Source organism: Platichthys flesus, chromosome 18 (assembly GCF_949316205.1).
Source record: "Platichthys flesus chromosome 18, fPlaFle2.1, whole genome shotgun sequence".
NCBI classification, from domain to species: Eukaryota; Metazoa; Chordata; class Actinopteri; order Pleuronectiformes; family Pleuronectidae; genus Platichthys; species Platichthys flesus.
Window position 1 is genome coordinate 13,494,577 of NC_084962.1, and position 25,701 is coordinate 13,520,277.

Here is a 25,701-nt window from a genome sequence, read left to right on the forward strand (position 1 = left end):
TCAATAAATCATTTGAGCAAATTATAAGTCAGAATCTCTTGTTATGGTTATGTTAATGCTCTGACATATATGAAAAAATATGAGAGACTATTGGGACAGAACTACCAACTTATTTATGTATTAATATATTTATTCAGTTTATCAGTTTGCTTGTCAAAAAACTGGATTTGTGACGGCCGGGTTTCCCCCAGAAAATCCCTTTGATCATTTAAAAATATATTTAAGTCATGTTTAGGTGATTAGAAACTGTTCTGGCAATGAATGTTAATTTAGTTTGCTGAGAATATGACAAAGAAAGAAAAAAAAGAAGAAGTAAACTGAAACAGATGCCAGGGAGGAATCGCGCCACTAACAGCCTCTACTGCCGCCAAGTGGTGGTCATGAATACTTCGGACCACATGGATTTGATTAGAACCCATTCTGGTTCTGCGAGAGAATGAAGTGATGTGGGTCATCTGGTAACTTCACTGGTAATTGATGCAGGATGTGATGAGAGAACGGGGAAAATATGCACTGAGATAAAGTGTAGTGTAGATTCCTGCAGAAAAGTCACACATAGTACTGTTCCTATGTACTTGTGTGTGCGACCGTGTGTGTGTGCTCGTAGGTGAGTGAAAAACCCTTACACCCGTAAAAACTGCTACGAGTAAAAGGTTGCACATTTCAGTACAAAGTTTCAGAGACAAGTTCTTCTCACCGAACAAAGGAAAAGTATTTTCTTTGTCATTGAAGTTACACATATTGAAATGATTTGTTAGGATCTGACCAAAATCTGCTGCCACATGGAACGCACTTGTTTGCCCCTTTTTGCCTTTTCTCCTTTCTCCTCTCCTCTCTTCTCCTATTCCTCTCCTCAGCAGAGGTCGCGTGAACTTGATCCAGTCGATCCTCCTTATTAAGTGGTCCACAGCAGTCAGTGCAAAGGTCAAACATGAGGTCACAAAGAGGTCCAGCTTGTGAACTCTGCAGATAAAAATAATCAAGTTAAGTATCCAGAATAATTGGCAGCGGGAGTAAGCTACTGATTGTATCATTGATTGTGCGGGCAGAAAAATCTTTACTGTGACACAACTTATCTATGTGTCACAAGAGGTGTGAAATAAGCACTGTCTCCGATTGGATGCAGTATTTTTGAGCAGTGTTCAAAGTCCTTAGATGGATGGCCCTTTGATTTCCAATGCTTAGTACAAAATCAAGCTGTTGGAGGCTTGAACAGAAATGATAAGCTGAGCCTCCTGTGAATAAGGAGCAGAGGAACGAGACAATTATCGGCCCAGCTACAAGAAGAGAAGTGTTGAACCCAGCATCAGCTCGAAAACACATACGTGCTCATGGGCTATAAAAAGATCAGAGGTGCACAGAGATTAGAATTTTTTTTTTCCTGGGGTGGAAATAAACCCTGGAACTTGTGTAAACTTATCGACCCATCGCTCGGTTGGAAGAGACCAGTTGTGACAGGAGCAGGTGAGAGTTGGCAAACCATTATAACCCAGTCGCCGCAGCCAGACCACAAGAGGGCCGAACCTAAAACTTGGAATACCCCAGGTCATGAGGAAGTTTAACGACGGAATTAAATTGCAGCAGTGATCCCAGGGGAAGAAGCCCCCCCCCCCACCGCCTGCATGTCCGTTCCCAGAGTACCTGAGGACAGATCTGAGGACAGGACATGCAAACAAACCACCATCTACTGCTCTATACGAGGACAAGCAAGGACAAAGTTTAATCAGCCGCCTCTCAATATCTCTGAAAACAAGAAAGGAGGTGGACGGCAAATAATAAGGGGGGTGGTGGGGGGGGGATGGGGGTGAGCACAGCTCTTCAAACAAACTGGATCAAACTCCAGCCAGTGGTCACGAACCCCAATGTCAGTAAAATGACTTCCCTTATGTTCCAGAGGAAAGCTTCCACTGTGGGATCGGAACGAGGTCAAACACGAAATGCACTTTTTCTTTTACTGCCCATTACCTCATAACCCTAGAAAAAGGCTCTTTTTCCCAGGAAGGCTTGGCACATTTTGGTGAATGACACGTATGTACAGCTTAAATTCCTGATATAGCCGGCAGAGTTGAGTAGCTCCACTTGCATCCTATGATTTATGGCACCAACATCTGTTTTTGACATAAATCACCAACTGCTACTACTTTCGTGAAGCCATTGAATAAGTCTGTTGTGAAATGCAGCCTCGTGGCCCAGCATGAAAATTGCGATGCTCTCAGTTGTAGAGACTCCTTAATAAGATGTTTTGTAGGCATTTGAATGACGATACCGCGAGGCACACGGTCCTGCAGCTCATTTCAAGGCTGCACACCGTTGTGAAGTTGTCGTTGTCCATTTGTGGGTCGGATTCCAGGTCAATTCTCTTACACCCTGAGGATGGGATGGAGGCGGCAAGTCAGCGTGTCAGCAAAAGCAAACAGTGTCTTGGTTTGTAGTGGACGTCCTGCTGAATCCGGCCAAGGCAAGGTGCGGTATGTCAACACAGCCGCAGCTACTACACAAAATCAATTATTAATCACAGGGTCCAGTGGAAGCACTCACTGACACAGAGAATCTGGATTCCCTGTTTGTATTTTGCATAGAAGAAAGAAGATGGTTATTATATGTCGGCTAAACTCTATCTCTCCCTCATCCTGCAGGTATCTGTGACTCCAGAGATGCAAAATCCAGATCTGACACAATTCAACTATTATTTATTTATTTGTTATTTATACATTAGATGTTTGTTTCTGATTTTCCTCTCTACACTCTCCGTGAGTTTGCTGGCTGTGGGGAGCTGTTGTATTTCTCTCAAATATTGTCAAGACCTGTTGTGATTTGACACAAAACAAATAAGAATTTAATTAAGAAAATACCTGTTTCATTCTGATAGTATCATATTTAATCTTAGTTCATCAAGCCGCACATACATGCAAACACATAGACACCAGCAAGTTTGAGAAGAGTTCAAACATTCCCCGATTTCATTTGTTGCGATCGCTTTTGATAAATTAACTTTATTTAAGAGAAAAGTCGTAATTTATTGCAAATTGAATATTGTTGCGATAACTGTATCAAGTTATTCCTTTTATGAAGAAAATAGATCCCAGAGCTAGCTTATAATAACACAATAGGTATAATACCCACAACACACAGAGATATAAGGCTATTGTTGGACTGTAGATTATATTATTTACATCGATAATGAAAAGAATAACTTGTTGCATCTCTGGTTTTGGGATAAAGGAATTAAGCGGGTGAAGTGAGGATGCAGCGTGTTGCCGGTTTGGAGATGAACCCTGTGACGCTCGTGAACTCAGCAGCTCATTGACACTCTGCTCAGGTTGTAAACACCAGGCGTACTTACAGCAGCTTTTTAAAAGGCAGACGCTGCAATGACCACTCTTGAATATTTCCTGAATGTTGTGATGACTTCTTTACAACCACGTGCTCATTTATAGAAGGAACTCCAGGAGTGTGATTGCACGAAGAGTGAAGTTCTCCAGCTTTTTCTGGGAGAATGAAGGAGTGTGTTGTTCAGTCTCAAAAGAAGCTCTGATGTAATAAAAAGTGCCATAAATTACCAGTTTATCAGGAAATGTGTGTGTTGGGCGGCTGAATGTCTGTTGGCTTGGATTACATACATTGGGACCTCGATGCACCACTGAATGCCACAAACTGGCCCAGATCCGGGGTTGTGTTCATTGTGGCTTGTCTCCAGATGAACTTGAAAATGCACCAACCCTCCCTGTTTATTTTTGCCTCTAGTTATTGATAGCCCTGCAGGGAATTTCACGACAACCCTGACAGAGGTACCACCTCAGAGGAAACACAGCTCTGGGACGACAGGCTAGAGTTAAAGAGACAATTAATTCGAGGACAGTCTTCAGGCCGGACTCCACACAGATCCTGGCTACATCGTCCAAAGGCTGTGAGATCAGGTGACATGGAAGAGTTTGTCAAAATAAAACATATTTATCTATATATATATATAAGACTTGCATGCATCAGATGTGTGAAAGCAGCTGTTTGAAATGTATGGCACGTGTAGTGAATACATATTGTTTGCGTCATTTTGGACCCGTGTGTGTAAAAGTGATGTAGAAATAAAAAAAAGAAGTTTATTTATAAAGTAAGCCATGAAAAGGGAAAATTATGATTTGAGGTAATCAAAAACAAGATATTTAGTGAACACTTACAATATTAAATGATAAAATACATTTATCTCAAAGATGTAGCAAAGAACCACTCTACAAAATAAGGATTAATTGGGGAATACCGGAAATACTTAATGATGAGATTAGTCAGCTGCAAAGATATAGAAAATAAAAACTGACTAACCTTTGACCAATGTTGAGCAGAAAGAATAAAACTTGTTTGTGACTTAATATTTAACTCCAGCCAGGATTTATATACACTTCAAAGGATTGATTAAGCAAAGAGTTGCAATAACTTGTTGTCAGTTTGCTTTAATGTCACAGTATAATAAAATTACCCGTTGTTTGTTTCGGATATTTGAGGCCAAATTAGTTATTTAGTGCCCATCATTGCCTGAAGTGATTGGTCTCTGAGGTTTGCTCCACTTAGGGAGTTTCTACTCTCCACAGTCACTATCGTATTCATTTTGGGAACTGTTGTGTTTCTCTGTAACGTTGTAAGCTCTCGATTGCACAATGTCGATACTATGTGTCATCTTACACATTTTGACCATATGGTGGGCGGTTCTGGGATCTGTTCCAAAATAGCATCGTTCCCCCAGCGCCTTGGTTTTATTTCGCTGCTCGTCGTGCGGTTAGGATTGTGAGTGTGCATGCGTGCGCGCTCCTCCTCCTCAGTCACTCACCCACCGGTCACCGGAGAGAGAGAGAGAGAGCGAGAGAGAGAGCGAGAGAGAGAGAGAGAGAGAGAGAGAGAGAGAGAGAGAGGGAGACGCACCGGGAGCCGCAGGGAGAAAATGACCGTGGAGAGAATATTCGACGAGCTCGGACATTTCAACAGGTACCAAACATTTCTACTCGTCTGCAGAGTCTCGTGCACGTTTCCCTTGATCCGTGCGCGAGTTGAGTTGTTTTTGTTATTTTGTGGCACCATCAACAAACCGTTAACTTCCCAAAGTTCCGAACTTGCGTGTGGGGAAACGCACTTTTAGAGTTCCTGTCCCCGGTTACACTTCATTTCACTGTGACTGTTTTGATCCCTTAAAATTATCTTCAGTCCGATGAAAAGTTTCTACAGAATGCAATGCTTTTAAAACGTTAAATTCTTTTAATGTTATTATAGTTTTTTTCACAATAAAAGCACACGTTAAATGAATGTGTTTCGTGTGCAGTCAGTTCTCTATAAAACACAATGGTGGAGGACGTACTCAAACATTTCACTCGAGCAAAAGTACAGGTTAAGAGATCAAATTGTACAGAGCTAAAAGTAAAAGTACTTGCAGAGTAAATAAATATACTCTAGGGAAGTACAGATATATGAATAATGTATGACAACTGAACAATATATCAAAGTTACAACCACTAGAGGCAGTTTTACAACCTTTATGTGGTTAATTAAAAGTTGCATTTCACTTTTCTTTACAAGTCAAATTCTCACTGCCTCTCTTTCTCTCTCTCTCTCTCCTCCACTCTTTCCACATACCTCTCTTATCTCCTTCTCTTCTCTCACCCCAACTGGTTGAGGCAGGTTGTGGCCTCCCACTTTTTGAGTTATCTGTTATATATTAGACCACGATCATCTCTCTCTGAATTTTAGGTCAGAATTATTTTAATGTATATCTCCTCTGCAGATTTCAGGCATGTCTGTATTTTGCAGCAGTCTTCCAGGCCACCGCCTGTGGGATCCACTACCTGGCGTCAGTTTTCCTGGTGGAAACCCCAAACTTTGTGTGCAGTGGGCCCAGCAACATCACGGATGTCCTGTACGGTAACCTGTCAGGATCGAGTCTGGAGGATTTCCTGCCGGACTTCAAATCGAGGACTGGGCCCATGGTGGTCAGGACGGCTGAAGGGGAACAGTGGGAGCTCAGTCGATGCCACTCTGCCCAGCGCAGCGACCCAACAGGCTTCACATATGACTTTGATGGAATCAAAACAGTGACAGCCTGTAATGGAAACTTTGTTTACGACCACACAGAAGTCGAACAAAGTGTTGTGACGGAGTGGGACTTGGTATGTGATAAAGAATGGCTGGCCAAGCTGTGCCAGCCCACCTTCATGATGGGGGTGCTGATCGGAGCGTTGGTGTTTGGGGACCTCGCTGACAGGTAAGCCAGGATGAGGGGGGGGGAGGGGAGTAAGAATGATGAGTGATGTCATGTGGGACACATGGAGAGAGTTTCTCCGTACAGCAAAGATATTTTCACATGTGCGTGAAAACAAAAGCACATGTTCTCTGGCTGAGATGCTGTGTTCACATCCACATGGAGGCTTCAGGAGACATGTTGGCACTTCTGTCTCAACATCAAACGAGACACGCCCCTCTCAGATTCTTAGTGGTCGGTGTTTGAGTGCAGGACTTGAGTGCACACTCAAAGTGACCTCACAGGCATGAAGGCGTGTTAAAGGCCCAATGAGAGTTATAGGAAAGATGATTATTTCATTATTCACTGCTTCTTTCGGTCATACAGTATTTTATATTGTTTTCTTTCAGTTTGGGAAGCAAAAAATAAAGATCACACTCATCTTTTTCACTGTTTTCTGATGTTTTGTCAAATAATGTATCATCTTCTTGAGAAAATAATTGATAACTTGTTTGATTAAGATTGATAATAACCCATTATAAAGGTGAACTTAACTGGTCTGAGAACTTTTATGTACAGAGTGGAAGTGCAGCTGCAACTCGATGTACGAGTTTTCCTCTGTTTCTCTCTTTCACCCTGGTCTTTCTCCCTGAACGTGTCTCTCTCCTCCAGAGTTGGCCGTGTGAAGATTCTGATGTGCACCAGCATCTGTCAGTTTGGCTTCGGAGTGGCTGTTGCGTTCTCTGGAAACTACTATTTCTTCATGGCAATGCGTTTCCTCCTTGCTATGGTGAGTTTGGCACGTCTCCCTGAGAAGGTGCATTTCTTTTTACTTTTGTGTGCCATGGAAGAAAATCCATCAAGGTTCAGACTTAAATGTTCAGTGTGTAGAATTTAGTGACACCTAGCGGTTAGGTATCATGTTGCAGCTGAATACCCCTCACCTCACCCTACCATTCCATTCATGAAGGAGAACCTGTGGTAGCCTTCAGTTGTCATAAATACTCAAAAAGTGTTTACTTTGTCCAGTCTGGGCTACTGTTAATAAACAAGGCAGCCTCCTTATAAAGTATTTATCTTTAATGGCCCATTCGAGGGTAAAGAAAGAAACAATTTGTACGATTTAGATGAAGCCCACTAGTAAAAACATCACTAGGATGATATTATATGTAATAGATTAGCCGATAGCCAATAGATTCCTTACACCTAAAGCTCCCACACGGGACCTTTTAAGCTTTATCCAATGTGAACGTGCGCTTTGCGAGGGTTTTTAGTGACAGTCTATTAATGTTAACATGTTGAAGGAAGTCTTTTAAAGCTCACAGGGAGTGAACTATTTTCCACTTTGGGCTTGTAAACAAATATTCTTCTTCATGTTCTCTATGTCCCCAGTGTGTGGATGTTTCACTGCGAAACGGTTTCTCAGCCAGTTGCTAATGTTCTCTATGAATATATTAGGAGCCTCCCGCTGTTAGTCATATTACAGTGTAGCCAACATCCAAACCAAAGCAGCATGTTTGCTCCAGCTGGGTATAAAAAGAATATGAGAAGAACTTTGCAGCTCTAACTATACAGTATATATATAAATATATATATACAAAGTCAACCCGATATATATATACATATATATACTGGATTTCCTTTCCTCCTCTGTACTTGTCAGAGTAGTGACTGTCTGATAAATGTCTTATCAGAGACACCATTCATGTCTAACAGGGAAATTACCGAAAGCAACAGCTTGCTCATGTTTTTCAGGCCTTAAAATACATAAAAAAATTAAGCATCAAAACTTGAAAGCAAAACAACCGTAAGAAATAGAGCGGGTAAAGCAAGCAGTGCCTTAGAAATGTGAGTCTTTGAGACGTTTAGTGTGTTTGTTGTTGTTGTTTTATTCACTGGGTTCATGAGATATGTGCTCAAGAGACCGTTTCACTAACTGAGGGAGTCACTACAGTTACAAGGCTGCGTGGCAGTGGAGTTGAGCTCACAGAGACCCTACAGTCTGTCCTCTGTTTCACTTCCCGCTCCGCCTTCTATTCCCCCCCCCCCCCCAATCCTCCTCAGCTACAGCTGTTGTTTGTCACACAGTCAGACACTCAGATGGTGAAGGCTCGTTCTGCGCAGCCACACTCAACTGCAGAATTATGTTTTATAAGCACGGTCATAAAGTGTAATCGTTGACGTAAACATTACACTTGGATTAAAAGTTTTCTCTTTTGAAGAAGCACTGAAGCGTTTTACTTTTAAGTTGCAGATATATCAACATATAACTGCTGTAAATACACGTCTCTGTTTTATTTGCAATTCCGACTGTATACTGTTTGTTAGCTCGATATCTCAAGCATTTGTATTCCTTTCCATCTTTGCTCTCGGCAGGTGTCCAGTGGCTACCTCGTGGTGGTGTTTGTCTACGTTACAGAATTCACCGGCATCAAGGTACGCACATGGACCTCCATGCACGTGCATGCAGCCTTTGCAGTTGGGATCATGGTGGTGGCTCTGACTGGATACCTGGTGCGGGTCTGGTGGATCTACCAGATCATCCTCTCCACCTGCACCTCGCCCTTCCTGCTCTTCTGCTGGAAGTTCCCGGAGACGCCCTTCTACCTGATGGCCAAGGGCCGTTACAGGGAGGCCCAGGCGCTGCTGGACAAGATAGCCCGCTTCAACGGCCTGGAGTGCAGCCTGAAGGCAGAGGAGCTGCTGGAGCCGGAGGAGAGGGAGAATGGCACAGCTCTGCTGGAGCAGGAGGAAGGGAAGCGGCCGGAGAAGAAGCTGTCCATCCTGGACCTGTTTCGAAGCTGGAGGATGGCGGGCCGCACGTGCACAGTGTGGGCGATCTGGTTCATCGGCAGTCTGGGCTACTACGTTTTCTCTTTAGGATCCGTCAACTTAGGAGGAAACCAATACATGAACCTCTTCCTTGCTGGTAAGTGACAGAATCCTGCTTAGGTCAAGTAATAGTGGAATATATTTGGAGACTGTAGACAACTAGCATACTATGCATATTGGTGGGCCTATGCCAAAAACAAGATCTAAGAGTAAAAATAACATCTGATGCCATTTTTAACTGGAAAAAAGTTGTAATAATATTACTATTTAATTCTTGAAATCTTATTTTTTACTCCTTTTATTGGCCCCAATATTCCATAATAAAAACAGATATAATTGGTATTTTCGAACGTTGGACATTTCACTGTCAATTTGAAATATATTATTTCTCATATTTGTACACCATAAACACATTTTGGTTATACATTTGTTAATATGTAATGTGTGATGAATTCCAGTATTTATATTAATCATATAATTTAATGTGCTTCCTTTAACACCCACCCAGTAGGGACATTTATAATACCCACCCTTTTTCCTCGAAAGATGCAGCTGAGCTCAGAGATTTACTATCTGGTTATTTAAGTCCCACTATATTGAATATCACTGGGTCAGTGTACCAGAGCCATGATAAACTCTGACTGGGAGCTGCTCTGATTGGCTGTTTTCAGGTGCAGTGGAGCTCCCCTCTTATCTGGTTGGCTGTTTTGCAATGGACCGGATCGGAAGGAAGAAGACTTGTGCCCCTTCCCTGCTCCTGGCGGGGGTCGCTTGTATGCTCATCATTGTGGTTCCCCCTGTATGTACAAAGAGCAAGTGTGTCTCTGTGTGTTTGTTTTGGTGTGTGTCTCTGTGTGTGTGTACATATTTGTTGCATCCTATGAAGTATATTTCACCATTTTTTTGTCTTCTGGGGTTATGAATCTATTAATTTCAACATTTTACGTTGATGTAAAAAAATCATACATTTGAGTTTCAAGAGAAACGTTCTTTGAACAATAATTAAAACTAGTTGCTACATTGTGGCACATTTTGAAGCTTGCGGTCGGTGGAGAGAGCTATCAATGACTTAGCACACGTCCCCGCGTTGCATGCGTTTTGCGCACTGCGGCAAAGACAAACCCTTCACTTCCTGCGTCCGTCACGCGATGTCGATCCCTGCCTGCTAATTGCACATTACGGTCCACGCTATCAATTGCACATCACACTGTGAAAATGTGATGTAAATCTAATGATAGTTGTAAAACAAGCTTACTTGCTGTTGCCAGTAGGTGGCGCCATCACTATTATTACATTCAGACTAATAGATCTGTGCAAGTAGGGGCTCTGATGAAGCGTGAGCAATTTTGTGTCAATAGGACAATGTTACAACAACTTAATTATCACAATGATCAGTAGGTGGTGCTATGACCCTGAACTAATTATTAATATATGGAGCTATTCAGGTCAGGATTGAGATCATATTGTATTTGAAAAGTAGATGGACAGACAGACGGACAATAAAAAAAACTATAGATCAAATCCGGCTGTCTGTCCATCCAAAAAATGTTAACTACGGACAAACAGACCATAAAATTAAAATATGGACGGACATCCGATTTTTATATATAATATATATAAAAGTTCTGATACATGAAACATTTAAAATCCAGTGTGTTTGTGTGTGAGTGTGTTTGTGTGTTTTGAGCTGTGACCCAAGTAAGCTAGGCTCATAGTCGGGTTGAGTAACAGCAGGTATTTAGGGTCCAAGTAAATATGACCCTTGATCTTGAAAGTATTTTCTGAACAGAGCAGTCAACAAGCGTGACCTGAAAAATTGAGGCATGTACAGTACACAGTGAAAACAGCCGAGGTAGCGTCTGAGTGTAGTAACTCCTGTAGACTGCTTCAGGAAGAGGAGACACACAATCCAACCTAACCCCCTCTACAGAATTTACACACGAGCGCAGAGTGTATGTGACCTCCTTTGGTAATAAGGTGTTCAGCTTCACTTCACTGACTGAGTAGAAAACTGTACTATGAAAGTGTTTGTTGGCAGTTTCACATACGACACACTGCATTTTAAAGTCAGCATCTTGTTAGCCTAGCATATCACGAAGACGGTAAATATTGGCTCTGCCCAAAGGAAACAAAATCCAGCTGCCTCCACATTTATAAACCTGTTATTTGCACTTTGTTTTCCCGCAGGACATCAAGTGGCTGGCCATCGTTCTCAGCATGACGGGGAAGTTCGCCATCGCCATCGCCTTTGGTCTCATCTATCTGTACACGTGTGAGCTTTATCCAACCATTATCAGGTAAGAAAGAACACAATCAACACACATACATTGAATATGTCTGTAAAGTGTTTTGTTGTTTATGGATGTTTTAACAAACAGCTGTTGACCTTCTCCCTCCAGGTCTCTGGCAGTGGGTAGTGGCAGTATGATGTGCCGCGTCGGCAGTGTGGTAGCTCCCTTCTGTGTGTACCTGGCTGACGTCTGGGTCTACCTACCTCAGGTATACATATTCTCTTGTGGCTAGTGTTATTAAATTACCGGATTTCCCCATCCTGTCGGCTTAGTGCCCTGATCCTATTTCTCACATTTCAAATACAAAGGTATCCTTGCAAACTAATGCATTTCAATCTTTCTCCATGGCCCCTCTGTAGCTCATCGTGGGAATCCTCGCATTTATTATCGGAGTGCTCACATTGCTGTTGCCAGAGACCTTGGGCAAACCTCTAACAACCACCTTGGAGGAGGCAGAAGCTCTGGGGTCTAAGAAAAAGGACGGGATGGAGATGAACCAATTTGAGGCCAAGGCCTGAGCTGCACACAGAATGAAAGGAAGAGAGAGAAAAAGATGGCTGCAAAAGGTGAAACAGTAACACCGCTGATATTTTGGATTATTAGAAGAACAATTTAAGAAGAGCAAGCGTTTATCAGAACTCTCGAAATGATCCTTCACCGAAACTGTCAATCAAAGAAGTCATCCAGATTATACCAAATGCTGCATTGTAATTTGTTTACCTGTATATTATATTATCACCAATAGCATGTTTGGTTCTCTTCAAAAAAGGGCCTTACTGTTTATATTAAAGTCTCTTTTTGTCATTTTGTCAACTTGTATTTGAATCTCAGGGCGACCATTTCCAGATGTCACTGTGAAAATATGAAGGTGTTTTAACTTTACACTCTGTTTGATATGTGTGTAAGTCAGTGTCCTAGTTTCCATGAAATCGAGATGCTGGGCATATGGAAGGAAAAATAATCTGAAGTAATAGATAGATCTATCTATCTATCTATCTATCTATCTATCTATCTATCTATCTATCTATATATATTACCTTACTGTATGAGTCGAGGTGTGTTCTCCAAATGTTTGGACCGAAGACCGGAATGAACCACAACAGCTTTGCAATATGAAAGTACAGTACAAGGATGTTTTTGTTTTGATATCAAACCATTAACTGATTTAAACTTAAGGAGAACTTAAGTTCTTTGAAAAGGTGAAAAGTCTTGTGAAAGGTGAAACTAGAGTTTAAGCTTTCAGTTCAACAGTTTTATCAATCCTATGATTTTTGTTTGTATGCTTAGTCAGTATTATTTTTTCTAAATAAATATGGTGGCTTAAACTCATGTTGATGAGTCCCTCTTTCTCCTAAAGTGAAACATTGAGGGGTTACCCTGATGGTTGAAAAGTCAGGACTCTATTTAGAACAACCCACAATTAAGGAAAGCTTCCTATTCACCAGCGGAGTAAAAATAGCTTCTTCTGCACCAGCCAGCACATGAATAGGCAGTTTCGACTCAACCCCCCTGAACCTGATTCCAACCATAACCCTAAACATAGCCTTAACTCATGCCCTAATCTTAGCCTAACTGTAACCCTGACCCAAACCTGATTTGACCCTATAGCAGTCACTCATCACTGATTATTTCTGGTTATAAATTATGTCTTAGAGCTGCAAAAACACTGCCCTCAGTTTCAAGTTCAACAGAACTTGACAGTACTGAAGTACTTCTTTTTTTTCACTTAAACTTTCCTGAATAAGTGGGAAAAGGACGCCGCTTGGTGGACATCTTCTGGAATAGCATGGGAAAAAAACGTGATTCAATAATAAGTCACATTTGTCTATATTAATAAAGAATGACATAAGAGGATAGCTTTGTGTAGCCTGCATTACTTTTTTTTATCACACAGAGTGAGCTACTGCTTATATAACATCTGCCTCGAGCAAAGAATTCCAGGACAGAGGCCACAACATCCTATCTGCTCAGCACAGATCGCAGAAAACTGCATTAAACATGATTGAATAACAGCTGTTTTGTGTTGTGTGTCTTCCAGACTGGAGAGGAGGAGGTAACACAGAGGTAAGATGAGTCGAGGTTGTGTGTTGAGAGACTAGCTGCTGCAGGAAAGAGAGAGCAGCGTGTCCTGCGTCAAGTCTATGAGTAGGGACACGTGTATAACTTTAAGATGAGGCACAAATGGTCAAACACACATTAATCAAACAACAAATCATCCTCACTAGGACATTAGCTGCAATGGTTAAAGGACATTTATTTTGAAGGCTGTAAAATGATCGACTGCATTAGTTGTTAACCAGATTTCAGCTATTGTTATAAACCCATTAAAATGCCAATAATCGGTTCATAGCCGCCAGAAACCAAAGATACAGTTCATAAAGTTATTTAACATGTTTTTTTCTTTCCTTCCTGAGAATCTTATCTGGAATGCAAATGAATACAAAATAATAAATTAAACTGGCAAAAAAAAAAAAAAGGAAACACTGAACACACACCAGGACAATGAAAAAGGTACAAACAATGGAGGATTAGGATGGTATAGTGAAATACGACTATCACATACTAGCTTATGGTTACTGTTCCTCTGCATGTGATGAAAGAACATGCACTCTGACTAGCTGCTAGCTGGGACTGGTGACACAGACAGAGAGACATTATCCCGTTTGAAATTAAAAAACGATTTAGAATCCGGTTTTGTGACCAAATCCTTCGTTTTGCTGCAGAATCCCAGGAAAAGTCATCTCAGAGATGGAAAAGTGCAGTATTTGCAATGCATCGCAGTAGGAACACTGCTATTTGGCAAGCTCAATCTTTCAAACTTTGGATTAAAACTAATTGCACTCCATAAATGCCTTTTGTGTTATATTAGCCTATATTTTCCACTAATGACCCAAGTAACAGATCTATGTTAAAATACGCTGCTGGCTTGGTCAAACTCAATCATTCATGCACGCTTTGTTGGAATTCTTTGAATTCATAATCGAGTGCTCGCTGTTCAACCCTCATTTGTACCTAATATCTAAAACAATTTTATAAACCAATACTGTAACAACTGACACGGAGCTTCCTCTCACACCGTTGCTGTAGCTCTCGACAAGGTTTGGCACTTTCAACCGTCCTGGACGACTAATATACATACATGACTTTTGGCACTTTTTTTTTGTATTCATGGACACAATTCCCAGCTCTTAGGACGTGAATCCATTGGTGAAGTATGGTCCTCCTTCTTGGGCGCTGTCTCTGAAGTCCGCTCGTACAGTAAACACCCCAGCGACCGACATGTAGAACATTTATCCGTCTACATTTTGCGCTAATCTCTCCTGGAGATTAGTTTTTTTTGTTTAATTTCATGTCAACACACCCAAAGAAACGTTTAAAACAAAATTTGAGTCAAGCAGAATGAGCTTAACGTTATTTCCCCATTGTCCTTGGTCAATTTTTAAATAGAGCATTTTGTCCTTCCAATAACTCGACCCCACAGTCCTCAGTGCTGAGCCTGCCGTGATAGGAGCCCGTTGCAGATGGAAAACACATCGTCAGAAAAACCCAGGAGCGCCAGGATCCGCACACACCGCTAAACCCCACCTCACTTTTACATGGGATTGCTCAAAGACGGGGGAACGCTCCCCTTCTCTTTCAGGCGGCCTCCAGCTGTCTCCAGCCAATTCTAGCCAATCAGCTTTATTTATTTATCTTGGCTACGATCACCGATCATCGAACAGCCCCTTAGGGATGGACCAGCCAACTGTTGGCGTCCTCGAGGTCCGTGTCCAGCTCCTCATCTTCATCCAGAGGCTCTGGGGTCCGGAGGGCCAGCTCCCGTAGGAAAGTGGGTGAGTAGGCGGCGGGCTGGGAGACGGACTTGAGGCCAATTTTTTTCTTCGTCAGGTGGAATTGATCCCGGATGAAGTTGTAGAACTCGTACTCGTAGCGCATGCGGTGGTACAGGACCTGCAGGGCCTCCAGAGTGGGCGTGTGTTTCCGCACCGTGCCTGTCATGTTCCCCATCTTCTTGTAGTCTGCACAACAAAGATAGAGGAAGTCAGAGATGTAAATATTCATTTTTTAAGATATAATACAGTTGATTTTACAGCGATACTCTGAAAAAAAGGTATTTTCAATTGCAAGTGTACCTGGGCTCTTGTAAATATTGAGCACTCCAGTAAAGTAATGAGGTAAGAGCCTCTCCAGCAGGAGCAGAACATCCTCCAGCTCCTCCAGGATCCCCACCAGGAGGTAGTTCTCCAGAACGTTCTGCTTGGCCCGTTCCAGAGCCCACACCCCCGGCTCCCTGGTGGAAGAAGACGAGAAGAGAGTGAGTGGCAGAAAAGCAAAGACATATAGACAGAAGACGACCTTTATAGAGGAGACATCAAATTTTTGGCTATCACCAAATTACCCCGACGTATCAGGGAGCAAAATCAAAGGTCGTAGCCGTACCTGCATTGCGGATGCTGTCCACAGAAGTAGGGGATGATGTAGAAAACTCTGGGGTTGGAGCACTCCGGGTAATTCTCTAGAATGCACACGTTGATGTCCTGGAAGCAGATGAATATAAACAAATTTTCGAATTAAATGCTTTATGCCTTCCTTTCAGTGTTTCCCATTTTCATTTGTCCTTGTGACAATTTACTGAGTAGTCTTATTTTATTATTGTACGTTTTATTTTGTAAATACACATTTTATTTTGTCATTGCAAACTTAAATCAGCATCCATTCGATTTTTTTTGTTCTGTCTTTTACTCAGCAGAATTTAGCATTTTCATACGACTCAGTGTCATTCTAGTTTCTCTTATTCATATCATTCTGTTTTTATTACCTAAATACGTATTTACTGAATTTTCCCAGATGATTGTATTAGTGTCGCAAGAAAAAATTCTTCTCTCAAGGTAGACAAATCTCAACGAGAAATTGCAATGATTTGCTTCTGCCACTAGAGTGAGCTCTTCTCTAGCTGAACTCAAATACCTCGTTGGTCTCATCAGAGGAACCACAGTCCTGAACAACATCCTGTGCTCAGAGATAAACTCACATCAACAGCCCTCAGAGGCTGATTCCAAAGCAGAACAAATAAGTGTTTGGGTTCAACTGGAGGATTTAATGAAGGCCAAGAGTTCAGGGCTGTGAACCCTTCTCTGAATGTAGTCGCCAATAAATAATGAAAAGGGGAAAATAACACTCAGGAAAGATCAAAAGCACACTTGCAGGGGTGAAGCAGGCCGGGCACCGAGGGCTGCGGAACCAGAAGTCAAATCCAAGTCAGGTGACGTAAGCTTTATGGATTGCTACAAGTCCTGAGCAACAAAACACTGCGAGAAAGCATGACTCACACACAGGGGTGCTCGCAGACACACTCAAGGCTTGAGTTTAGATACAGTACCCTCGCACAGTAGCAGCAGGTTACAAACATGAGGCGAATGGTGTTGACAGGCATGTGAAAGTGAAGAGAAGCTTGAAGTGGAAGTGAAGTGAAAGTGAAAGGATTACATCAGAGCGTGCCCTTTAGATTCATGCGCCGATAAGTCAACGACAGAGAGATTTGTCAATTGGTTTCCGGCGCTGAGGCCAGCGTGGTCCATCACAGAGATTAAGTCGAGTCAGACAGGACCAGGGGCCCAGACCTTCCCGGGGGACGCAGACTGGGGTGAGACGTGAGGGGCCTGCGGGGCCGACACTGGGAACCAGGGGACGGAGCTGTGAAAAAGGCCTCACAGACAGGAGCGTAAACATGGCTTAAACGGCAAGACACCACGTGTATATGAGAATGCATTGTCTTGGATTGTGTAGCGTAAAGACAGCTACCATCATCTGATGTTAACACAAGCATTGGATGATGATAAGGAATATTTGATGCTTTGTTTGTTCGAAGACATAAAAACGACAGAGAAACTATGAATGACATTATTCAGTTATTTTTTTCCCTGCAGCCGAACACTGAGGAACAATCGTGCCTCTGATTCAGCGGCGGTGGGGTTTGATTGAACTTTACGTCCGAGCCGCAGGATGCACGGGGAGCCAGACTTAGTGGTGATCAGTGAAGCCAACCACTGGAGAGCTCTTCAAAAGAAACCACAACAAAACCCCAGAGGAACCTTTAGAAAGCTGTGCAGAACTGAGCTTTTGTTCGTGTGTACGGGTCGTGTCCGGACTCGCGATGCGTTTGCGACGGCTTTCGGATTCGGATTCATAATTTCAAGAGCACTTTGTTGTACTTCTTGTCTTTCGTTAATCAAAGAATGGTGGAGTTGGTAGATCCAGCGTTGTAAGTTATCAGAGCATCCTCTTGCCCTGCAGTCTGCAGTGTTCTCTTTGTGGATTTCTTTAAAATATCGCAAAACTTTCAAACCATGTGAGAAAAGATAAAACGCTTGCAGAGATTTCAAAAGAAACTCGAGTTACAGTGGTTGAAGTGTTGTGCGTTTGAAGTCCACTCCTACATTCAACTCTACACTCCCTAAAAGTCTAGTCGGCTACAGACAGACACAGCGAAGGGACTCCGAAAAGTCCTTTTCAACCCAATGAAGTAGACACAAAAAGCTCCAAAGAAATTCATCAGGAGCCAAACTGGAAAAACCGAAAAAGAGAAAAGGCTGAAGAGACTCAGAAAAGGGACCAGGAAGTGACACGTGTGACGCCGCTCCCCTTCACGATTGGCTCGCAGCCAGGAAGTCCCTCCTCCGCTGCACAGCCGAGACACTTGATACGGGGCCCTGCTGCCTCAACGTTTAGGGGACCTCTGGGAAACCAGCCACAACTCATTTATAAACATCTACGTCCAAATCGGAAAAAAAAAACGCAAAGACAATTGGCAGTTTCTTTAGAAAGGCCCATTAGTATTTAGAGGAGAGCTCCTGTGTGCACACTCAGGCTCATTGTTCCTATTCTCACTATGGATTACTGAGTAGTCACAGAGACTGAAGCAAAATAATCTCCACAGCGGCCTCCTGGTCCGCTCAATGGATTGTGTGCATGAATTAAATCAGGAGTAATTGATGATGTGAACCTTTCCCATGGGACACTTTGACTCGGCTTCCATCAGGGAGCATGGGAGTAGCAGACCTCGGTCAGATCCCATTCGAACCGGCAGTAAATGTTTTCTTTTTGCCACTTGGGAACTGTCGGAAAATGAGCTGTAAACACATCACAGGCACATTTTCACCTTTTAAATGAATCTTTTCATCGAGTGAGCAAACTGTGACAGCATCCAGCAGTCACAGATCATTCCTTTGGAGTGGGGGTTTCTGGCCACTAGAGGAGATGAAGCCCATTCACTCTCCTTTCAGCTGCTGTGTGATAGATAACCTTCTCCTCCTGCAGTTTGGAACTGGACAGGTAGAAAGTTTAGCTTGATTTATAGATTAACTTTAACTTCGGTTTAATGTTGGGCTTTAGGGGCGGCCGTGGCTGAGGGGTAGAGTGTTTCTACCAACCTGAAGGTCGGCAGTTCGATCCCCAGTCTGACCCATCTGCATGCCGAAGCGTCTTTGGGCAAGATGCTGAACCCTGAATGGCCCCAATAGAATAACAAAGTGCTGCGAATAGATGCCCTGTATGAATGTGTGAATGTAAAACTGTACTGTAAAGCGCTTTGAGAGGTCATCAAGACTAGAAAAGCGCAATATAAATACAAAACCATTTACCATTTTAGTTGGAAGACAATGTTACCATGTTATTTAGCAAAGAATGTATATGATGGGGTTGTGATATTATGATTATATATGATGCAGATGTGTGTTTATTTAGATTTTGCACATTCAAATTATAAGGCCAGGGTGGAGTTTGCATGTTTTCCGGGCGTCGGTGTGTTTTTTTCTCCAGCTTCCTAACACAGTCCAAGGACATGCAGATCGGGGTTAGGTTCCTTGGAGACACTAGGTGTGAATAACAGTTGTTTGTCTCTGTTGGACCTATGATAGACCTGCGGCCCTGCCTCTAGCTCAATGTCTACTGGGGATCGGCTTCAGCTCCCCACTAAACCCTAAAGAGGGTAAGCTGGGTAGATAATGGGTGGATTTAAGGATGGATGGATGGATGGATATTGTCTTCAACTTGACCCAATATAAAGATGTGGGCGTTGAGCTTGTTTGTTGGAGGTGTGGACTAAATGTGTGTTTTTGCTCTTTGCTGTGTCATTTTGTGTAATATACTGTTGTGGATTCCTCGTGTCAAAGTGGGTAATGTTGAGAAATTTCACTTAAGTGTGATGTAAAATTAAAAACCTTTGTGGAGCTGCAGGCATCATGAGTCAGGCGACCTTTACGTCACATCGTCAACACCTGATTATATGTAACCGTGTTGTGTCGGTTGCACCTCGGGCGATTCCCTTAGTGACTGATTCCCCTCCTCACGGTTTCCAAAGTGGAGACATGTAGGGACACGGCCAAGGCCAGTAAATCCTCTATTCTGTGTGTGTGAGTGTGTGGATGTGTCATTGTCAATATCAGTTTAACCGAGAGACAATGATTTTCACCTGCCGTGGGAATCGCACCTGATCGGACCTGCGTTGCTTTTTAACCGTGAGAACTAATCTCCAGTCGAGGCACTGGATTGATTTGTGCATGCATATTCATGATAACACACACACGCACACATTGTACTTGCTGAGGGAAAGTAAATACACACCTAACTCTGCACGGTCCTTCAAATATAGCGACCAGAGAAGTCTGGGTTGGCATTTTTTAAACCGGCTGCATGCCCGGGAATAAAAACAATTCAAGTCTTTAAGTGACACTCCATGCATGTGCTCAGTTACATGTGAGAGTTTACTTAGTACACTCTGCATTCAAGTGTCCAGTGCATGCCTCTGTGAAGCATAGTGTGTTTGTGTGTGTGTGTGTGTGTGTGTAAAAAGGGGTGTGGGGACCGACGGAAAATCCAAGCTGACCACAGGAATGTCTCAGCAACACGTGCATCAGGTTCCCTCGGCCCCGGCTGGAGAACTGACAGTGTTCTTTCATTGACACCTCACATATTCACCCACTGCAGGGCAGGAAGGGCTAATGCACACCAGGCAGGGGACACATCCGAGACCAGCCTGAGCTCTGTTCACACACCAGGACCCTCCTGCTGATGCACACACCCGTAGCAGATAGACTATACTTGGGAGGACATTCACTCTTGGCTGTAAAATCTTGATCATGGAATGGGTGTCAGTGTATTGTTTTGTTTTGTCCAATTGTTTTGGCTGAAACTGAACTAAACATACTACTATTTAAAAACGCAGAGTAAAGAGGTTCCCAGCGTTTAGAATTGAAATTAATGGCTCTTTTCTGACATTTTGAGTAAATAAATCTGGCATATTTAGTCGACTGATATGAGTGTGTGCAATTTGGTGCAACTTGATTAAGTTTAAGTGGACTGTTGGGCCTTTGCAGAGGTATGCTTGTTATTTACACATTCTATTACATATAAAATCCTGAATAGGCTTTTTACACTATAATGTGTCTGTGACTCTATTTGCTGATTTTTTTACCTGGAGTTATTGTGTCAGATATGTTTTCTGCAGTTTTGGGTGTATATATTTCTAGGTAGCTGTGTAACTATACAGATGCTACGCTGGCACATTCTTGCAGCCACTGTTTACGTTTGATTTAGCACAGAACTGGAGCTGTGTAGCTGATTAGATTGTTGCTGATGTTGCTATTAGCCAGTTGATTTAAATAAAAGTGACGGGGGAACAAGGGGGAAAACATCACATCCTGTTTTCTAACTATCTGAAATAAACCAAGCAAATACGTCATTGGCTTGGAAAGCTTTTGGTTTTTAACCCTGTCCAGAGCATGTGGTCCTCATAAGTACAGGAGAAACACACACAGACACACACGCGCACACACACAGGTAAGCCAGTCTACAGCCTCCCTCTCCCCCTTTAACTCAAGCGAGGGGCCCCCGTGGTCTGCATACTTTAATAACTCAACTCACATGGTCCAAAAGTCCAAAGGAAAGCAGTGCAATACTTAATTACACCCAGTCAGACTCAAGCCAGTATGACATTCTGGCCACTGCCTCCTCTCAGGGTCTCTGGACTGGGGGAGGAATGCTGAGGAGTGAGCTAGTGTTCGTGCCTGGATATTGATTCACCATAAAAATCTGGACCAGGTATTGATAGAATCATCTTTTTAGTGCCGTGATATATTTTTAGAAACTGTGTGATTTCATCCAATGTATTCTTATGGCTCATTTGATTATAGGAAATTACAAAAAGACATTTCACTTCATGTCCCAGCTGAGGCTCAGTTTATGCAAGCAGCTGGACCGGAGCCAAAGCAGATACGTATTCAAAGCACCGTTATTGGCTCTGTCATAAAGTAACTGCAGCTCTTTTAAACACTGCAAACGCATTAGTGTTTCCAACCATAAACAACCGTGGCATTGATTTCATTAAGGTCCATATGAGAGTACATTTTCTGGAGGGCACTGGGACTGAGATGAAAAGCAGATAAAGGCTGAAGGATAGAATATAAGTTGGACTCTTTAGATAAAAGTTTATTATTTCCCTCTTGGCATCACAACATGGTGACCACATGTGGGGCTGTATCAAAACCAGAGTTTCATTGTAACTTCTATGGTTTTGCAAATGGTTAGGGTGGACGACTTGACAGCTAATGGTATGTTTACTAAAATTCTGGATAGTAGGGGGAAGTGGAGACGTGTCATCCATCTTTACATACATCTATCTATCTTAGGGCCTCACTGCTTCAAATTTAAATGTAAAAGTTATTAAGCTGTTTAAATTACAAGACTAGACATGACTTGTCATCGATATCTCTATGTTTCATTCTCTAAAACTATGTATTCAATATTTTGTGCTGAATCTCTACATGACCTTGTATGTGAAAAATACATCTGCTCTGCAAAATAAACCAGGTCGGACAAAAGACAGAGACAATTAAGAAGTGTTGCCTGAAAACAAAAGGTCTCACCAGGTATCTCTCATCATCCTTCATCCCGGGCGTGCGGATGAGGTGGTTCTGCTCGCCCCTCCAGTCACCAAAACGGCGGAAGAAGTAGTTGGAGAGGAACCGGTTGATGGGATCCCGGATTATGTTGATATAGACAGGCTGCTCTATCCTGAACCTGACGGAGGCCAATGAAAACGTACGTTAACACCGTCCGCACGTATGAACCCACGTGTAACATGAATGGCACTGGGAGTTCATGTGTTCACTGCACCTGGTGAAGTTGAGGAAGTGAACATGCCGTGTGTAGAGGAACGGCTGAGGGATATTGCTGATGTTCTTCATGAGATCCACCTAAAAATACACAAACACACAGCAAAAAAAAACCCACACAGGAATCACGTGATTAGAGAGATAAAAAAACCATCCCTTAAATTCAATCAAAAAGTTCTCACACACTCATGACTCATTTTCTCACCAAGCTTCATAAATGAATCCTTGGGAAATCAGTGAAATGTCCAAATAAAAAAAATGAAAGGGGGTGATAAACAAAATCCTGAATCCGCCCCCTGATCCTGATCTTGACCAAAATATCATGCGTTCTTTCCTGACCCATAACACATCTTTCCACCAAGATCGGTAGTAATTTGTACAGTCGATATGTGTAATCTTGTTTACGAAACAAACAAGCTTACAATCCCACAAACAAACAAATTGACAAAGAGCTGCTGTAGGTGTCGACAAATAGAAACAAAGATAAACACGATGGATAGAAAGTACTTTGGCTGTAGATTAACCTGGCGCCTTGATTCAATTAGAATAATAATCCCACATCGCAGGCTGGCCTCGCCACAATTTCCATCTTTGCCTTGAGTGCAAAAACTTCGTAAAGTAATATTATTGTTCTGCTCATCTGGCAATACTCATCACCACAGCTCCATTCCCCTCAGTCATGTCACACACAGGAAAGCCAACATTTAGAATTCCGCTATTCCAACGCCGTTCCCAAAAAACCTTCTGCGTGGAGAGACGGGCCAACAGAGGCCAAAGCAAACGTGAGATATCGCAGCAGTGCCACATGCAGGTTCAACAGAGCCTCAGCTGGATGTGTAGGTGGTGAGGGCGAGTGAGAGAGTCGGCACGAGCACCGAGCGAGGAACAGCCTGGTTATTACAGGGGAAACAACGAGATGTGACAAATCAAAGGGATTCATTGATGTAATCTGTCTTTTGGTAAATTGGCCGTTCTTTACACGAACATAGAGACACGACAAGTCTTCCTCTCTTTCTTTCTTTCCTTCTTTTTAAATTGACGTCAAGAGTAAATCCTGAGGGAAAACGTAAAAAAATAGGGGTTTCACTTACTGCATCTTTAAAATACCAGGACTTCGCTATATGGTTTATTTTTGTCGTTACTCAATGATTCCACCTCTATGCACCGTAAACTCTTCCTGATCGCTGCCCAGCTTTCTTTCATTTCCCTTGGTACCTGATATCCTGTTGAATCCCTCTCTGTGTAGCCCAGAGACCTCTCTGGTAAAAGCCATTGATCCGCAGAGGAGCCTCTTTGAATGTGCTGCTCTTAGAAAAACCGTGCACAGGCACCTGTTACGTCACAGCCGGACTATTTGGACAGCAGCAGTAATATGTGTACTTGTTTATGTACACAGTTAATCTGAGGCCCCAGTCAGATTCGGGCTTCACACCGCCCCCCCCCACCCCCCCCTCCTCTATAAACTCAGTAGATTTCCACTCGCTCAGCTTCCACTTTCTGTGGATGTCTCCGGTGTACAGTATAACTTCTGAAACTTTCATTAGCGCGGACCCGATTTATTCCACCACACCGTGTCCCACAGTATCCATTTTAAAAGAGGTTTATATTGAGAAGAAACTCTCACCCTTGACCGTTAGTCGAGACCAATTAGCCAAGAGCTAACCTCTGATGTCCCCTTCACCCCCCCTCCCCAAACCCAGGTTGACGTCCAGACGCTGAGCACATTGGGATCATTTGATGCATGTGTGTGTGTTTTCTAAACCACCCCTCCCCTCTGGTCGGTCTGGCCAGCCCCCCCCTCTCATTGACCAAGCAGAGCTGCAGGGAGACAGAGGGAAAGTGGTGCAGGACAGTCTGAGATTCCAGGCATACCTGCCACCGACCCGACCCCTGTCCACCCCCCCACCGCTTCCTGAGCCCCCGCGGTGTCCTCACAGGGTTCATAAAGGGAACCGGAGGAAGAGCTACCACCGCAGAACACCATGACCCTGCATTCAACTTTGTTTCTGTGACTTGCATTGACAAACGAATGGGAGCCTGAACAATCGGGACCTGTAGAGACAAACATGGCGGTCAGACCACGGGACTGTGTCACGGGTTGAGCTCGTGCCCTCTGGCGGCGACAGCAAACATTCGATCTGTTGCTAAAGACAATGACAACGAATTGTTTGTCACTTGTTTCCTCTCTGTTACACGTGTTAAACCTGGAACTGCCCAACCTGTGCTGGAGGGTACCACCGGATTATGGAGAGGGGTTCCCTGGGGAAGGCACAGTATGGTAGAGTTGGAGGGGGGGGGGGGGGATGTAGTGTCATTGGAAAAAGTTTGTTTTAATTGGTTTTGAGGTGTATCTCCCTATTTGAAAATGTTTATTAATTATCATGTTCTTGGTAGGACCCGTCCAGTATAAAGGAGAACTGGTCTTACCTTCCTTGAATAGAGTCGAGTCAGGAAGACTGCAAGGGCCCAACTGTTAAAGGGGCATTGCCTATAATGGAGAGTTTTTTTCTTGTGTGTGTGTGTGTATGTGTGTGTTTCACCAAAGTTTACTTTTAATTTTTGTAGTTTCGTTACCAGCAGTGTTATTTTCTTCCAAAATCAGGTCTGCACTTTACATATTGCTGCAAGGGGAATTCAGTTGCAATCGAAAAATAAATACACTTCCTGGAAGGGACAGGAAGGGACTGAATAAGTGGGTTTGTCTCAGTGTTTGTGCCATAACCGCTTGTGCCAACCCTACAGACTCCAAAAGGATCTTTCCAGATATTAAAGATAACTGATAAACTTCCCTCCAGCACCAAATCGAATATCTGGTAAGTGACCAAAAGCAAACAGCCACATGAGGCCATTTTCTGACTCCGGAAAGAAAAGTTCCAAAAAATGTCTGGAGCAACTTACTCTTAAGAATAATTTCTGGAAAATGTTCAGACCTCAGTGCGTGTCTATTTTAGTGAAGCTGCTGAAATGCTTCTGGAACATATTCCAGTATTTGCTTGTATGGGCCCAGACACTTTTTGGTGTTGGGTGTTTGTGTATCTGTGGCTGAGTGATGCAGACGTACACGTGGTCCACGGCTGCACTGCATCTGTCTGCTGGTTCGTATTTTTGGAGGCCACAGAATCCCACATCAACACGGACATACCAACAATCAAGATGCTGTCTGTCTGTCTCTGAGGGTCTTTCAGGAAAC

General features: G+C 43.0%; 2 protein-coding genes across 2 annotated transcripts in view; one reads left to right on the forward strand and one right to left on the reverse strand.

Annotated features, from left to right (window-relative positions):
* Positions 1-4,801: 4,801 nt before the first annotated feature.
* On the forward strand, positions 4,802-12,669 carry slc22a16 (solute carrier family 22 member 16). Its single transcript, XM_062411039.1, has 8 exons — positions 4,802-4,974; positions 5,765-6,241; positions 6,890-7,007; positions 8,594-9,146; positions 9,721-9,848; positions 11,237-11,346; positions 11,449-11,548; positions 11,700-12,669. The coding sequence occupies exons 1-8, from the start codon at positions 4,931-4,933 to the stop codon at positions 11,856-11,858; spliced, it is 1,689 nt and encodes a 562-aa protein (XP_062267023.1). The 5' UTR covers positions 4,802-4,930; the 3' UTR covers positions 11,859-12,669.
* Positions 12,670-13,577: 908 nt separating this feature from the next.
* Positions 13,578-25,701, reverse strand: part of usta (uronyl 2-sulfotransferase a) — a 50,218-nt gene continuing 38,094 nt past the window's right edge. The window contains exons 4-8 of the mRNA XM_062411040.1: positions 22,513-22,592; positions 22,263-22,416; positions 15,781-15,878; positions 15,474-15,631; positions 13,578-15,359 (exon numbers count right to left, since the gene is read on the reverse strand). Coding sequence (XP_062267024.1) covers positions 15,067-15,359; positions 15,474-15,631; positions 15,781-15,878; positions 22,263-22,416; positions 22,513-22,592 — 783 coding nt within the window. The 3' untranslated portion in view covers positions 13,578-15,066. The remainder of the gene's footprint in view (positions 15,360-15,473; positions 15,632-15,780; positions 15,879-22,262; positions 22,417-22,512; positions 22,593-25,701) is intronic.